General features: G+C 43.0%; 1 protein-coding gene across 2 annotated transcripts; it reads right to left on the reverse strand.

Annotated features, from left to right (window-relative positions):
* Positions 1 to 6,374: 6,374 nt before the first annotated feature.
* On the reverse strand, positions 6,375 to 11,648 carry RPS10 (ribosomal protein S10). Of its 2 annotated transcripts, none has more exons than XM_016146953.2 (6): positions 11,570 to 11,648; positions 10,620 to 10,769; positions 10,224 to 10,395; positions 8,736 to 8,813; positions 7,227 to 7,282; positions 6,375 to 6,465 (listed from the first exon to the last, which is right to left on the reverse strand). In XM_016146953.2, the coding sequence occupies exons 2-6, from the start codon at positions 10,767 to 10,769 to the stop codon at positions 6,424 to 6,426; spliced, it is 498 nt and encodes a 165-aa protein (XP_016002439.1). In that variant the 5' UTR covers positions 11,570 to 11,648; the 3' UTR covers positions 6,375 to 6,423. The 2 variants fall into 2 exon arrangements, with proteins under 2 accessions (XP_016002439.1, XP_016002440.1); XM_016146954.2 differs by lacking the exon at positions 11,570 to 11,648 and adding an exon at positions 11,110 to 11,132.
* Between the last annotated feature and the right edge of the window lie 5,847 nt (positions 11,649 to 17,495).

The raw sequence follows: 17,495 nt of genomic DNA on the forward strand, positions 1-17,495 counted from the left end.
CTGATGTTTGATGACATTGTTTATGTCAAATAGGAGAATGACAGGCCTTTCTGTAAGTGCCAGGCCAACTTCAAACATGCCAAGGTCTAGCTGTAAGGGTCAGGCCAGTTCCTGAAGGTCAGGGGCTGCTTTTCTCTTTCTCAGGGATGTGAGAGTTACATGGTTGTATCCATTCGTCAAAGGGTGGAGTTAAGATATGTATTTTTTTCAATGTCAATTTTACCCAAAATGCCTGCATAAAAAAATCAAAATGAATAAACAAATGGTAGTACAGCCACACAATGGACTACTCAGCAATAAATGGGAAAAACTACCAATACATGCAACAACATGGATTAATCTCAAAACATATGCTGAGCAAAAGGAACAAGATACAAAAGAGGTCATACTATATGATTCCATTTTCTAATATTCTGGAAAAGGCAAAATTATAGAGACCAAGAACAGTGGTTACCAGGGTATTGACCACAGGGGGCAGGCAGCATGGAGATCTTTAGGGTGATGGAAAGGTTCTTAGCTTCTCTGTGATGGTGATTATACAACCATATCTGTTTATCAAAACTTAGAACTGTATTCCTAAAAAGGATGAATTTTACTGCATGTAAATTATAGCTCTATAAACCTTAAAAAAAAAACAATCAAGTTAAAGGTGAGAGGAGAGAGGGTGTAGGTAGCAAATAAGAGTCATAACGTTGATGACTATTGAAGCTTGGTGGTGAGTATATGGTGATTTATTATACTCATGTTTTTTATATATGTTTGAAATTTTCCATAATAAAGTTTTTCTTTTTAATTTTAATGAAAAGAGAAATCTGTTTAATAGAGGAAAAGATGTCAGTGAGTTGACTGTTCATCCCATCAGTACACTTTTTGCACATTAATGAACTGATGCCCCTAGATTCTCAAACTGACCTCCTGCTTTCCACGCACTTAAACTAGAACTATTTACTTTGACATCTCTGCTAGTGCTTTTTAATTTTTTTTAACATCATTTGATTTGTAGCTTCCGCAAATTTTGCTGTTTTAAGGTCTCCTATTCCTTCAGCTTGGGTATCCTCTCCCATTTACTATTTATTTTTAAAGATGCCTTTTTCCTCACAATGGCCCCTTTGATATGTCAGTAAACCATGCAGGGCTTATTTTTCAAGAGGCTGTTCTTTTGGATTTGTGCCATGCATTTATCACGGGCTTCCAATAAAGCACTTTTAAATAGAAATGGGCTCCAGGCTTTCTATGGGCTCTAACTTTTTAAACAATTCCTTTCATTTCTTTCCCTTAATGGCCTCATTCTGTCCTAGTTTCCCTTTCTGAAACTGAGCAATCAAATGATGGATTTCCCCCGCTCCTTTTCCCGTTAGCAGGCTGAATGTGTACTATGGTCACCATTGACTGGTTTACCCATGACCACTCAGTACCCAATGTGGTCACTGCACAGACCCAAATTCAAGTTAACCATTTCCTGCAGTGGGTGCTCAAGTATTTGCCAAGCAGCCAGACTACTAGTCATGTCAGGCCTCATTTCTATATTGTTAATGGGCTCTCATCCAAAGGATAAAATTTAAACTCTTTGTACCAATTAGAGTGGCTAAAATAAAGACCGAAGAGACCACTGGTAAAGATGAGAAGCAACTGAAACTCATGCACTGCTGTTGGGAAATGTAAAATGATATAGTCATTTTAGAAAAAAGTTTGGCAGTTCCTCAAGATGTTAACCATAGAGTTACCATATGACCCAGCAACTCCATTCCTAGGTATATACCCAAGAGAAATGAAAATATATGCCCGTACAAAAACTCATACAAGAATGTTGATAAGAGCATTAGTCACAATAGCCAAAAATGGGAAACAACACAAAAGCCCACCAATAAGTAAATGGGTAAAAATGTGGTATTTCCATACAATGGAATACTACTCAGCAATCAAAAGGAATACCTGATACATGCAACAACACTGATGAATCTAAAAATGACGATGCTCAAAATGAGGACGCCAGGATGTAAAGAGTACATACTATATAATTCCATTTTTATAAAACTCTAGAAAGTACAAACTAATCCATACTGACAGAAGACAAATCATTGTTTTTGCCTGGTGGTGGGGGTAGGGTGATGGATTACAAGCAAAGAATGAAACTTTTGGCGTGACGGGTATCATTATCTTGATTTCACGGATGTATACATGTTAAAATTTATCCTATTGTACATGCTCAATATATGAACTTTACAACATATCAATTATGTCTCAATAAAGCTGAGAAAACAAATAAAATAAAAATAATACAAACTCCTGGGTCAGCCACCTTTATTGCTTCATGTTGTTTTAGTCCAAACTGTTAAGATTAAGCTCAGATGGTCACAGTGACCTACTATGGGAGGCCTTCCTCTGGATAATATTTGGTCTCTCCTCCCACAAGCCACCAATAAAACTCGGCTATAGCCACTAGGCCACCTACCACTTAGTATATATTTCTAAGTCTGCCTTCCTTAGTTCTGGCAGAACCTCCATAGCAAGCATGTATGTCACTTTTGCTTTCCCAATTGAGGCCTGCAGAGATTTTTTTTAACATGTGTTTTTACCATAGAAGAGGACAGAAAGCATCTCAGAGACAACTCCTTATGGGACACCATTCATGCAGCTAACAATTACAAAGAAGCTACTGCATGTGAAGCACTAAGCTAGGTCCCCAGAGTGAGGTTCAGTGACAGAGAGTGGACAAGTGTCCATGCACTTCCAATACAGCCTACAGAGCTAAGAGATACTGTGGGCATTGATGGGAGGAACTAACCTGACTCTGAAGTAGGAGTGGTTTTGTCAGGAAAGGCTTCTTAGTGGTGATATTTAATCTGAATAATGAAGAATGAATAAGAGCCCCAGGTAGGTGGGGGTGGGACAGTTGCTCTGTAAAAGGAATGCTGCATGCAAAAAAGCCTGAAGCTGAGGAAGAGCATGAGTCAGTTTAGCTGGATTCTGGAATTTGGAGCCTTGTTTTGGTAGGCAGATACAAAGTTCTGATGAACCTGTTAGGCCATGAAAGGAGTTTGGGATTTGTCTAGATTCTAGAAGTCTTTAGAAGGCAATATGAAGCTTCTGACTGTAAGCTGAGGAATATCTCATTCATATTTGCATTTCTGAAAAATAACCTTGGCCGCGGTGTGGAGAGTGGTTGGAAGTGAGGCAAAGCTAGGGTGGGGGACCTCTTAAGGACTACATTTTTTTCTGGAGAAATGATAGTATGAGAAAAGACTGAGTGGAAGGGTTGAGGACCCATTACACTTCTGCCCGGACTCCAAGCCTAGTCACCTACTTGCCTATAGACCACTGGCTTCCTGCTACAGCATCCCAAGACCAAGTCCTTGTCCTGAAAGCCTACCCAAAAAGCCCATCTCTCACCTAGGTAACTGATCCTGCCTCTGAGAGCCAAGAGTGCTTTATGCTCATTGGAAACTTGGCCAAACTTTGTCCCAAAACAGAGTGATTACATCAGGGTCTCCTTCAAACATGGGCTTTGAAATAATTGTCCTAATTAGTGCTATCGGCAAGACTCCTTTCTCCCATTTCATTTCTCCCAGGTCTAAGAAATAAAAGGATTGATAAATCCATTCTAACGGTTCAGCATTAAAGCAGATGTGGTAGGAGCCCAGGAACCCATCGCTATGGGGCTACTACTGGCTGCATTCCTAAACTTTGAACAGTTTGGGCACAGGTGGGCCTACCTTTTAGTTCTCACTTAGCAGGCCTGGCTTTTGGAGACCAAGGTAGGAATGGGTAATTCCTAGCCCATTCAGTGGGCCCACAACCCCTGCTGGAAGCCCATGCCAGGCACTAATGTAAGGAGTGTTCCAGTGGGCCCCCATATCTTCAGGACTAGAGGATGTATGCTTCTCAAAATCATCTTTGTCTCCCAGCATCTAACATAGTCATACATGTAGCTGCTTCTGAAGATCTACTAAATTAATCAAATAAGAAGTAGGGCTTCAAGAATCACAGAGACCTAAAGCTGCCTGTAAGGAGACTACATTTTTCAGGGAAAACGGGATTTGTGTCCATACCGGGAAGTTTGTTAAATTAGGAAAATTTAGCTGTCAGCTTCCAAAATCTCTTTAAAATTCTTTTGGAGACTTTTTTGCTTATAGTGGTGGTGGGGATTAGCTGGTGAGCTATGGGCCAAAATTTCCCCAAAACTTTTGTCCAGCTATGTGCCCATGCAGGTGCCCAGGTGGGCTTCCCTCTGCCCCTCATAATCCAACCACCCAAGCGACCTTCTCAGGCACTTTTAATAGTAAACATTTCTTCCCTAGCTTTATTCAAAAAAAACCCTTAATTTCTGATGTTTCATAACCCAACACCACGTAGCATTTTTCTTTTCCAATAAAACCTCTTTAAGACGCCCCGGTCACTTCTCTGCTCCACAAAACCACCTGGGTCACTTAAGCCTTCATCACCCCTGCCCTACCCCCTTCCTTAGAATTCAACCTGGATGTAATGATTTACAACTGACATAGCACTTGACATTATGACTCAACATTTACTTTTGGTTGTTTCCTTAACCAGACTGTGAAGTTCTTGAAGGCAAATTTCCATGCTTGTTTCCCAGGGCACTTATTAGCACTGATCCCCGAGCAGCTAATCAATGATTATTGATTGCTGGGACCAATCTACCAAGACAAGGGGAGGGGACCGGCAGGCAGCAAGAACCACCGCCATCTGCATGTTTTTATCCACATGCTCTGCCTCTTGTAGATTCTTCAGGTTTTCCTAGTCCATGGGTGATTTTGGAGAATACATTCTAGAATAAATTGAAATCACGAGGTAAAGGGTTGGCAAAAAGCCCTAATTGAAAAACAGTGGTTTCAGCACCAGAAAACCACCACGGCTATGTAGAAAAACCATCTTCTTGCTCCCTGGCCTGGATAGAAAACAGAAAGGCCAGGAGCTACTAACATTTCACAGTGAAATCCAGGTTAAACAATCACAAGGCGTGTGAACACAGGCAAACCACTTGACATCACTTGAGCCAGCAGAAAAATTGGATAAAAAGAAACCTTTGGCAAGGCAGCACTGAAATAGCTTCCTCAAACACTACCTCTTTCTGCCAAAGCAAGCTTCTACTTATTGGTGGTTCAGATTCCAAAGCACGCCTCCTAGGATGAAGTTTTAAGTGCAATTGGAGTTGCCATTGGCTGCCACCTTGTGGTCCAAAATTACACCTGCCTATGAAGACTGAAATAGGTGGCTACCATAGCAAAACCACCTGTATAGGATTTTTATCTCACTTGGCTAATAATGTCCATCTCCATACAATACTTAGCCCACAGTACTCCACAAGTATAATCCTCAAGTCCCTACACCCCTTTAGATCTACTTCTATTAGCCACTGATCTTGCCCGCTGGCCCAGAGCTATCTCAAAAACTTTGACCCCTGCATAGGAAGCATTTATTTACTGCAACCATATATAGTCATGGTTGGCTCTGCAAGCCAGTCAGCATCTCACCCAGCAAACTCATCAGCAGGCTTTTGCCTGAACTCACTGGACTGCATTTTCAATGCCCCTTCCCGACACTGTGCCAGGTACATGTTTTTAGTACAGGACTACATAAATGACCCCATCAAACCTTCCTCTGGTACCTGTACCCCACTTGGCCCCACATACAGAAAATGCTTAACACACTGCTCTTGTCCATTTACTGATGTCGTATTCTGTCACCACTCACAAAGGCTTTAGGAAAAGTGAACAATGCATTTTCTTTGCAAAGAGCCCTGAGATATCAAGAACTCCAATTTTTATTCTGATTATGTAAGGACAAAAATCCTGTAAGTCTTCAGATAGCTGAGTAGCCCCTCTCAGATGTTTCTGTACACTTGTTTTCTTTGATTCTTATAAACCCTGAGCTTTGAAGGTTGAGATTAGTAGAACTGTTGACCTAAGGTCACCCTGTAGTTTCTTCCCCATAAGTTAGTCTGTAAGGATTCTGTAAGAACAGTATAACTCTGGTTTTTCTTACATCCTACCTCCTCAGCACTTCTTAGATATTCCCAAATAGCAGACGCAGAATCTCAGTTCCAAGACCCATAAAATAGCAACTTTCCCGTCACACACAGCTGAGCTAGCACGGTTGGTCTGGTAAAGATGCCCAGCTTTCCAACCACCTCCCAGAATGGTAACCACACTGGACATGACTCTGCAGGGAGACATCTGCTACAACAAAGAAAACCCATGCCAAAGCCAAGTACTACAGTTCTAAAAACAACAAATGATGTCACCCTGGGTAAGACAACTCCCAAAACCAATTCAGTCTTGCCCCATTAACATTCTGACCCTTAAACCATTCCTGTTCAGGCTATATAATACAAAACAAAACAGGGGCACACAAGATTATTTTTCTGACCACAAGTTTATTCAACACAAAATACTCCCTCCAACTTTACTGAGGTGGTTGACCACGTCCACGACCAAATCCGCCTCTCTGCAAGAGAAAGCATATAACATCAGCATTTGCAATAAGCTGAGTAGTAAGCCTCCCTATCACTGGTAAGGTCCTCCGTCTGAGTGGAGGCCATAAATCCTAGCCTTGCCTTATTGGCTGGAGAACCACATTCACCTCTCAGGCCTGTTTCCTCATTTGTAAAACAGGAATATGGATAACCACTCAAGAGTATGCTCAGACACACACACGGAAGCATGTAGCTAGCACAGGACACGATCTTGTGTCTGTTATACACACCTCCTCTTCACTGTGCTGCATAGACCTGCCAAAGGACAGCTGCTGTCCCAGCAGTGATACACCAGGTCCCATGCAGGCACTTTACCTGGATTAACTAATCTCACGATTACCTTAAAATAGCTACAATCATCACCTATTTTATAGGTGAGCAAACAGGAGCACAGGCGAGAACCTGCCCAAGATTGTACCTTCTGAAGGAAGATAATTTGATTCTGGACCATCTTGGTTCTAGAGCCCCGTAAATCTCTGGTGACAGGTTCTCAACCATTACTAATGAAATAAACACCACTATGCTACATTTAGTATTGATTTGTGAGACTCATTTCAGTAATTTACATGTTTACAAAAGTTTGCATGCTGTGTCCTAATATTAAAACTTATTTGAAATTTGTGGTTTTGGGAGGGATCCACTGTATTATACTACATCCCTACAATTTGCAGAGCCCAAAGGGCTGAGGCCAGAACAGTGACTGCTCATGGAAAGTGAACAGGGGAATACTCACAAACTGGAATTCAGTTGCTGACCCAGCCCCGGCCTCGGCTTTCTTGTCGGCACCAGCTGGAATGAGAAACACCAATGCATCACATGATCTGATCCACTGCAGATAAATCACCCAAATCAATCTTGTGGGAAAAACCAAGTCAGCAAATATACCCCACGAAGTACAAGCAAAGGGAAATACCTTCTGAGCCTTCTCTGTCCCCTCCCTCTCCTAGGGCAGCACTCCTTTAGTCATCCTTCAAAACTCACAGATCGAACTATTGCCTCCTCCAAAATGGATGCCTTGACCGAAGTCTGGACTATGTGCCCTTCCTATATGGCCCCAGAGTACCCTCACTTCCACCACTGAGTTACTTACACGCTTCAGATTAGCATCTAGCTTACAAAGGGAGCTCAGTGAAGGAAGAACTAAAAGGTAAGGACACAAGGACCCAAAAAAGCAAAAAGCAACTTTACCATGACCATGGAAAATCAAGGAAGATATAAAAGCTAGTGCTATCATGTCCTATGTGGCAGTTACTAGTCCATGTTGAGATGTGTACAAAATATGTATCAGATTTCAAGTTAAAAGAATGCAAAATTAGGGGGGATAAGTACAAAATTCTCATTCATGTTTATGTAGGTTAAAAAACTTAACATTTATGTGAACTATTTCCATTTGCTTTAAGTGTGGCCACTAGAAAATTTTATGGTTCTTATTGTGGGGGTAGGGGCACAGGGTCAATAAGTATGGTTTCAGTAAACCTTGTTCAAATAACAGTCTACTTTTGGACCATTTCAGACCACAGGCTTGTCTGCCTACTCCTGTTCCCTTTTGACCAGTAAACTACACTGTCGTCCGTATCTTCGTATCTTTGTCCATGGCTGATCTCTTGCCTGAAATGCTCTTCCCCCAGCCAGTGGCTAGCTCCCGTTCACCTCCAAATTTGCTTAAATCTCACTTTTTCAACTTCCCCTGAAAACCCAATTGAAAATCACAACAGCCCCCGCCCTGTACCACCCACACCACTGGACGTGTTATGTACTTATATTTGTTTGTTTATTACTAAAATGCATAATGGTGTACACTATTATCTCCCCAGCTCCTAAACAGTGCCTGGCACACCACGGGCACTCAATATACATTTGTTTAATGAAGCAATATCTGTTGTTTCAAGTCAATGCAAATGTTTGCTATTTAAAAACAAAATTTGACACTATTTTTGAAATAAGAAAACTAAGGTAATTGAAGTGGGCCACAAAAGCATATGTTGCTTTCCTTAAAAGTTTTCAGTTTTGCTCTAGTTAAAGGTCTTCAACTAAAATCTTCTGTGTCCCCAGCTCAGAAGGTATTCCTCCTAATCCCCATCCATCATATCTTTGCATAAAGCAAGCACAAAACACTTTAGCTGGAGACGATCTGGATATTAAAACCAAGGATCAATCTTCCAGGGTTGAGTCTCAGCCAGGGCTGATAGAGAATCCAAAGATTCTAACCCAACACCCCAGATACAGATGATGTGTTACTCACGGGGCACAGCGCTCCGTCTGTAGGTATCTCTGTCAGCTTCCCCTCGTGTGAGCCTCGCAGGTCGCTCACCCTCCAGACCTATGCAAAGTAAACCACACTGTGAATGCAGGGCATCATGGAACTGTTCCCTTCAGGCCAAGAAAACTGGAATCACTCTCCTGGTCTCACTGGACAACAAAGTTTTAACAGGTTAATGGGGACAGAATTTCTACATTCAGAACTGCCAGCTAGAAACTTGTCATTTATTTTGGTTCCACAAAGGCCTTGGAAAACTCATATTTTAATTAAAATTCCACACAGCTGCAAACAGATTGCTTTTTTCTATTCTACTTAACTGTACATTTTCCAATCACTTGATTCATTTCTGAAGTGCCAAACTTCCTGTGCAAATAAAAGGAGGCATCATAAGCTGAAAGCCCTACCTCCAGTGGTAAGCATATAAACATAGAGGCCATCAAGAATCCTTCAGTCCTCCCTCTGGCTTCTCCACATACCTCCTTCAGGCTGTGGAACATATATTAAGACAGATTTTTAAAAGCTACCTCAAAAACACTGAATTTTAAACTAATATTCCCTCTATCCAGTTACCTTGGACTATGCCCAGAGGCCACATGGTTAGAATATGAACTTTTTTTAGTTAGACGGAAAAAGATAGAACCTAAAATGGCTAAAATAAATGCCAGGTCCCAGACAGGCCAACTAAATAGGAATCTACAGGGGCAAAGACAGCAGCATTTTCCTCCAAACTACATAACCCCACTTAACCACCAGAATCTCCTAGGGAGCTTTCATAAAAAACAGACTTATAAGCTCCATGAAGTCTCTCTCCAGGGGAACCTGGACAGTGTGATGTTCATCTGTGTATAGGAATCTTGCATCTCATCATCTAAGCCTACAAACTGCTCCTCCTACAAAGTTCCTATAACAAGTTTTTTTTGGAACCTAAGGAAAAGGAAACCATGACCTTGACAAAAATGCAACTGCAAACCAGCAATGATCTTGAGTCAACTGATAATCCTTCCCCACAGAAGCATATCCTTTCACACCACAATTACATATACATCTCTTCTCCCATATTTGACTTCAGATTATTATTGTTCCCATTGCCAAGAAACCCTATGAAACTTAATTTCCTTCACATGTGGTTAACAGCTTTGCTCTGGACTTCTTGGGGATAAGCACACCCTCATCTCCTGGAAAAGTTATTCAATGCTCTACCACATGTGTCAGGCTACAGACTAATATTTTGTGTTTAATGTTGCCATCTCCCAGGTTAGCCTGAAGACCTGTATTCCGTTCCATTACAAGTCCCATACCAGGAGACAAAGGTTGCAGAACTTGACTCAAGATCTTACACGCCAGAGTTCCTCTAACGCTGCCACCTTCCATTCCATGCACACACAAAACCCCCATCATTTCACATATACCCCTCCCCCAAGAAAGAGCAACCGCAGAAGGCTCTTGGAAGTATTTATTGGGGCACCATACCTTTGGGCCTTGGCCTGCCAGTCTCAGGCCGGCTGCGGCGCAAAGTGGCAGGCACAATCTCGGGAGGCAGGTGGAGGTAATCACGGAGATACTGGATACCCTCGTTGGTAAGGTACCAGTAGAAATGTCTCCAGGCAAACTGTTCCTTCACATAACCTCGTGATTTCAGAGACTGTAAGACAGAAAACTGCTGTTAAGGCATAACTAGAGGTTTGAAGCTGGCATCATGATGCAGGGGGACACTAACTGCTAGTAGGCAAGTTTTCAGTGTATCTACCTCACAGCCCTTCAAGGTAGCAAGCAGCTCTGGCTCTCCTGACCTCTTCTTGGAATCTCCCTTGAACATTAGAGGAAAATCCCTCCATCTGCACCCCACTCCAGCGGCCCCCCGGCTACCTGCATGGCCTTCATGACGTGAAGATTGGGCACATTCTTGTCTGCCAGCTCCGGGTGTTTAGGCATGTGAACATCCTTCTTGGCCACCATCACTCCCTCCTTAAAAAGGAGTTCATAAATGGCAATCCGGTTCTTCTTGGGCATCAACATCTACAAGGAAGCAATCAGCAAGAGCACTTTGAGCACTGTGGTCAGGGCCCAGTAACCGAGTTCATGCTCCCAAAACGACCACCCAAAATCACCCTCCAATGGGCTGAAATCTCAAACACAAACAACACACTTGCAGGAAGGAGGAATTCAAACTCTGCAAAGATGAAACCCACCAGTTTTCAGCTCCCTCCTCCAGACCCGAAAAACACTTCAGGTAAGTTGCCAAGGCATTAAAACAAAACGGGCGAGGAGGTACATATTCGCTCCAAACTTTCACGCTCACAACCACAAAGGTATAGCGGGAGGGGGGGTGCCGCAGACCCTGCATTAGCAACTGTACCTAAGTGCGAAACGGCGCCATCTGTACTGTCAGGTACAAAGGAAAAGTCTTTGATTTATGACAGGCCGACCCAAACCCAAAGGGCTAAGGCCTTCACACCGTCATCTCTTACTTAACACTCTTCCCTCAAAGTAGAGTTCCAGGGCCAAGCAAGGAGGCAGCCGGGGGTTAGAGGGTTCTTCTCCGAAAAATAAAAGCGTGCAAACGGGGTGCAGTTTCCCTAGCCTCTCTAGATAATCCCGCGAGCAAGGGTTTCATTCTCCCCTCCTCCGCCATCGGGACGCCTATCTTCAACAACCATCCTCCAAAGTGCGCCCCCGACCCCTCTCACTGCTCAAAAATGGGCGTGCGGGCAGCAGGAGAGGGGCCCTCCCGCCTCAACCCCGTGAAAGCGTAGCGACTACGGAGGAGAGGAGGCCAGGATGGGGGGCGATGGAACTCGTACTCCAGAGGAACTCACCGCGACTGCTGCTGCGTCCGGGGCCGGAGCTAGAAAGGAAGGGGCATGCGCGGCGCGGCGTCTCTTCCGGCCTGGCGTGCCCCGCCCCCTGCCAGGGCCCGCGCACTACCTGGGCTGGCCTTGGCGGTGCCTGAAAGACTGGCGGCTCCCCGCGACCGCGAGCTCTGACTCCCCTGTGGACACGGGCACGTGGGAACTGCAGGTGGGAGCCTCTGCGCTCTCGTGCTTTGTCAGTAAATGGTCATCTTTACGCTTGGTCAGGCTAATTAGAAACACGCTACTTCTTTTTCACCGATAATTTAACTTCTTGTTATGCAAGTAACATGCTCATTGAGCAGGAAAAGAGAGAACATAAAAAATAATAACAATAATAAAAGACTGGTCAAGCAGATTTGAAAAAGTACAAAAAAACCTTATAGAAGTGAAAACTGAAATGATTGCAATTTAAAGCAAAGAAAGAATAAACTATAGATTTGACACACTTAAAGAGAAAAATCAGTTAAATGGAAGATAGAAGTTTAGAAAACATTCACAATACAATTCAGAGAGTAAAAGAGAGGGAATGTTTGAAAGAAAGGATAAGAGGTGTGAAGAATTCTAATATATGTCTAGATGAAGTCTCATAAAGAAATAATAGAGAATCTAGGAAAGAGACACTGTCCATATTTTCCAGAATTATTGGAAGATGGCATACATCAGATTTATTGTGCTCATCGAATCCCAAGTTGGAAAAATAAAAACAGATCCATGCCTAAACACATCATAATAAAGTTGCAAAACATCAAAGACAAAGAGGAAATCTTAAAAGTAGTCATCAGGAAAAGGAAGGTATGACTGCTCACTTCCCAGCAACAACACTGGAATGCAATCTGCTGAATAGTCTTCCAGGTCTCTTACCTTTCAGTAGCTAGAGTGGTCCTGCTATAACATCAGACCATGTCACTCTCCAGCTTAAAATCCTCCAATGACTCCCCAGTTCACTTAAAAAAATACTCAGTCTTTATGTGACTTAATTTTTTGTGTTTAAATCTTTTATCTTCCTGGAATGTTTTCTGATATAAAATGTCTCTCTGAAAGGTTAGTGGTATCTCAACATCATTTCCTCAATAAGCTATGCTTCTATTTATCTGAAATGACACTACATTGTTCATGAGAGATAAATTCAGTTTTAGATTTTGTGGCATTCATACCTATGAGACACACTGGTGAAAATACCCAGGATAATTTTAGATAAAGAGCTCAGAATTTGTCCTGAGAGAACTGAGTTAACTTAGGTAAGGGAAATATCTAAGACTCTTTTGAGGATCTGAGATCACCTGGAGAGGGTGTGGAGTGCAAAGAGGATTAGGAGAGACTCCATGGCACTTCCCACATCATTCTAGGGTGGTATTCCTGTGGTCACCTCCATACCTGGATGGAGCGGCCTTATGGTCAGGGACCATGAATTTCTTCTCTCTCAGTATCCTCTCCAGCAGTTAGCACAACGTTTCACACATGTTAAGTATACTTAATAAATGTTTCAGGAATAAACAGCAACCTCATAGAGAGCAGAATAGAGGTTACTGAGTAAGGAAGGAGGGTGAATAATAATACCCTCTGACAACTATGAAAGACTTCTCAAATGACAGTGCATCCTTGGGTTTGCTGAATTCTATTCAGCTGTTAGGCACTGAGCACCTGGCACTGGGCCAGATGGTGGGGCAAGAGTCGGGGCAGGAACACACATGGTTCTCACACCAAGCAATAAATACCTTTGTTATGTGTTGCAAGCTGTGAAGAAAATGATCAGGGTGTGGTGACAGAGTAGTGGGGAGTGAGAAGGTAACATTTCAGCTGAAACCTATAGAAGAGTCAAGCTTGGGCTGAGAACAGGCTAGAGGGACAATTCCTATAAAAGGCTTTATTACAGAGGCGGGCTTGAACAGAAAGGCAGACAGCGTGGCTAGGACATGGTTAACAAGGTGAACCTGAACAGGCACAGTACCTCAGGAAGGAGTTAGAATTTTATTCAAAGTGCAATAAAAAGCCACAAAAAGATTTCAAGCAGTAGTGACAGGATCAGATGTATATTTTAAAGAGATTACCTTTATAAGTACCAACGCAATTTTACCACTCCCACTCTATACTGCGCATGAAGTATAGGTATATCACGTGCCATGTCTCACACACACACACACACACGCACACACACACGCGCGCACACACACACGTAAAACAGGTTTAGAGAAATAGATGTGTCTTGCCCAAGGTCACAGAGGTAAGAAATGATGGATCTGGATTCTGACTTCAGAGTCTTCAGGTTTCCCTACTGCCTTAGGCTTCTCCTCTGCAACGGGTCTTCTTGTAGCAACCAAAGTCAGGGGTAGGGAGCCAGAGCCTAGAATAGGAGTAGTGAGAGGAGGGGCTCCAGCTTTCCTGGAGTTTGGTCTCATCCTTGCCCAGTCCTCTGGGAGGCTTTTAAAAATCCATTCATCCAGGCCACACCCCAGATCTCTTAAGTCAGATACGGAGAAGAGGCGGGGCAGATATTTTGCTTTTTCATTTTTCTCGATGTGTAATATATAGCCAGTGAAAGTACACAGGTCTTAAGGTTACAACTCAGTGTATTTTTATGTATGTGTGTAAATCCACGGTAATCCAGATCTAGAGACAGAACATGACCAATGCCCCAGAAGTCTCCCTTTCCACTCAATCCCCACTCCCACTTCCAGGAACACACTGTTCTGACTGACGTCATCACAGTATGTATTTGTTTGTATCTGGCTACCTGCTTCGTTAAGTCTGTGAGAATCCATGTCACAGGCATCAGTGTGTTTCTTACTTTTTTGTTGCTGAGTGGAATTCCATTGTATAGATATACCACAATTTGTTTATCCATTTATCAGTTGATGGACATCTAAGTTGTTTCTAATGTTTGGCTATTAAAAATACAGCTGCTAAGTGTGTTCTCTGGTGGATATAGTGTGTGGAGAAAGAAAGATAACCGTAGTTAGTTTCCTTCCCACACATGTAGCTAACTCAGCACCTCTCCCCTTAAGTAACCATGTGCCCAGGAAGCCTGTGCAGGTTCCCATTACCTGGCAGTGTGCCATTATTGTTTAACCTGTGTATAAAAGGTGCCGCTGCCATGCGAGGGGGTGCCGAGACTTTGCTGGATAACCCTGCTGCCCTGTGAGACGGGCTGTGCCTTTGTTGGAATGAAGAGCTATGTCGCAGTTGCCTACGGCTCCCCACATTTTCTTCAAACTGCCCGAGTCTCAAGTCTCGTACTCCTTAGCTCGGAACTGTGAATCTGCAGCAACACACATGGCTATTGAGCAGCTGCAGTTTCTAAGGCAACTATCGTTGAGAACCACTGTTAAAGAGAAAAACAGTTCCAAAATGGCGTTACTTATGCTAAAAGCCCATGATACCGAACCTAGATTTAATGTTATCTAATTGCAGTTTCAGCCTTTCTCAGCTGTGGAACTTTAAACCTACACTAGTGAGGTAATCTGACTGATAAGATCCCCGCCTTCCCCTAAAGGAGAGTGCTTTTGCCTGAAATAATCCACTGGTAACTTCTTAGTCCCACCTTCTTTCTGTCCATAAAAGCCTTTCATTTCATACAATCCCTTTAAGTTGCTATATGAGATGCTACCCAATTCTTGAATTGCTAAATAAAGCCAATGAGATCTCCAAATTTACTCTGTTAAATTTTTTTTTAAAAACACCACTGACTTTGAGGAATCTATAAACTCCTGAGGGCCACTGCTGAAATGGAAGACAGGACCTAGGTCCCAGGGATTCCTGAGAGTACTCCCAGGTCAGAAATGAGTAAACTATAGCTTATAAAGATTTTTTAATTGCAGTTACTTTCTGTTTGAGGTGGCAGAACCTTTAATAAAATCTAATCCCATCTGATCTCGGAAACTAAGCAGGGTTGGGCCTGGTTAGTACTTGGATGGGAGACCACCTAGGAAGACCAGGTGCTGTAGGTATAATAAATAAATAAATAAATAAATAAATAAATAAATAAATAAATAAATAAAAATCTAGTACAGCAGGAATGGGCAAGGGGGAAGAGATCTAGGGAGCAGTGACTCCTATGGTCCGCACAGTAGCCTCTATTTCTGAGGCTCTGAGAACAGGGTGGAGGGCACCATTTCATAGCCCAGGAAGGGTGATGCAGTGGCTATAACATACAGGAAACCAGACATTCCTCAAGAGGCACACGGGCCTCACCTCTCCACATGCCTCCCTTCACCACATCTAGAATAGTTTCCTATTCTTGTCACATATCACCCCCTCCCACTCCTGAAGAAACCTCCTCAAAAGAACCATCTGTGCTATGAATTTTCATTTTTAGCTCCATGGCATATGTGAGTTTGTAATAAGTAGGTAGATGGCTGCTGATACATTCCTGGATACACACACACACACACACACACACACATACACACACACACACACACACACACACACACACACACGTCACCCACATCTGGCACCATGGAGCTGAAGGTGTAATTTTCACCTAAATGAAGCCTGACCATCTCCATGTGGCAAACCATGCCATGGACAACTTCTCCCTCACTGACTGCCACCTCCTTTGCTGTCATTGTTTGGGGCAGCTCTTCCGACCTCACCTGCCTGGAGCAGCAGTGTTTATCGTCCTGAATTATTTGATAATGAATAGTGTTGAGGCAAAAACAGCAGACATTTCAGGGACCGCCATGTGTTTACAGCCTGTTCGATCTGTTGCCTTGTGTCCCTGCTCTTGATGATGCTGTAGAGATGATCCGCACTGCTGTCAGGGGCTGGTTTTCATCCATTGTCACCTGTAAACCTCTGAGCATCTCTTATACTCTCGTTTTCTTTTTAACTGCCTAACTACATCTTCAAGTACCCATTTCACAGCTGGAAGGTTTGGAATGTCACATCCGTGAGGGCAAGGATTTCTGCCCATGGTGCTCATGGCAGGGGCCCCAAGCAGTGTCTGGCACACAGGAGGGGCTCAGTAAAGATTTCTTAAGGAAATGAATGAAGCCTATGGTGCATTTTGGTTTTAAAACTCCTACCTCAATGTCCTCTTCCTATGGAGCCTCCTTCCTCAGCACAGTCCACCAGGACAAGCAAGGTAGCCACACTTCCCTCTGGAGAGTTTCCCCTCCCATACCCCTCAGAGCCTCTCTTTACCTCTGTAGTCAAGAGCACAAACTCAGAAGTGACACAGCCTGCTGCAAAACTCGCTTCTGTCACTTCGTACTTGTGGGGCCTTGGGCCAATCTTTGAGCTTTTCTGTACCTCAGTTTCCCCATCTCTTCACTAGAAATAACACTAGTACCCACTTCATGGAGTTGTGGGGAAGATTCAAAGAATTCATACAAGTGATATGTTTGGAGCAGTGCCTTGGGAGGGCTCCAGAAATGTTAGTTATGAATATTTAAATTTCTTAATTTTTTCCCATTTCATTATAAAATAAAATCAGATTCAAGAAACCACAGAAAATAAAGGTATAACAATGAATTTTTATAAGTCAGATTCCCTTATAACCACCACCAGTGTTAAGAACTAGAATTTTAGAACTTCGCTGTGGCCCCCAGGTCCCTCCTTGCTCCATTCCAAGTGCAGCCCGTGGCTCCCTCCAAATGTGCCCACCATCCTGACTCATAGCACTCACTTCCATGAAGTGTTACCACCCATGAGTGCATCTCTAGATGAGGATTCAGTCCTGCTCATTTAAAAAAATCAAACTTACTGAGGTATAATTTACATCGAAGAAAATTTTAAGCATCCAATTCGATGAGTTTTGACAGTCATGTCACCACCAGTCATGATATAAGAACATTTCCATCACCCCAAAAATTCCTTTGTGCTCCTTTACACTCCACTCCTCCATCACCCCTGGGCAACCACTGATCTACTTTCTATCACGATAGATTAC

The sequence above is a fragment of the Rousettus aegyptiacus genome, unplaced genomic scaffold (genome assembly GCF_014176215.1).
Source record: "Rousettus aegyptiacus isolate mRouAeg1 unplaced genomic scaffold, mRouAeg1.p scaffold_m13_p_1, whole genome shotgun sequence".
NCBI lineage: Eukaryota > Metazoa > Chordata > Mammalia > Chiroptera > Pteropodidae > Rousettus > Rousettus aegyptiacus.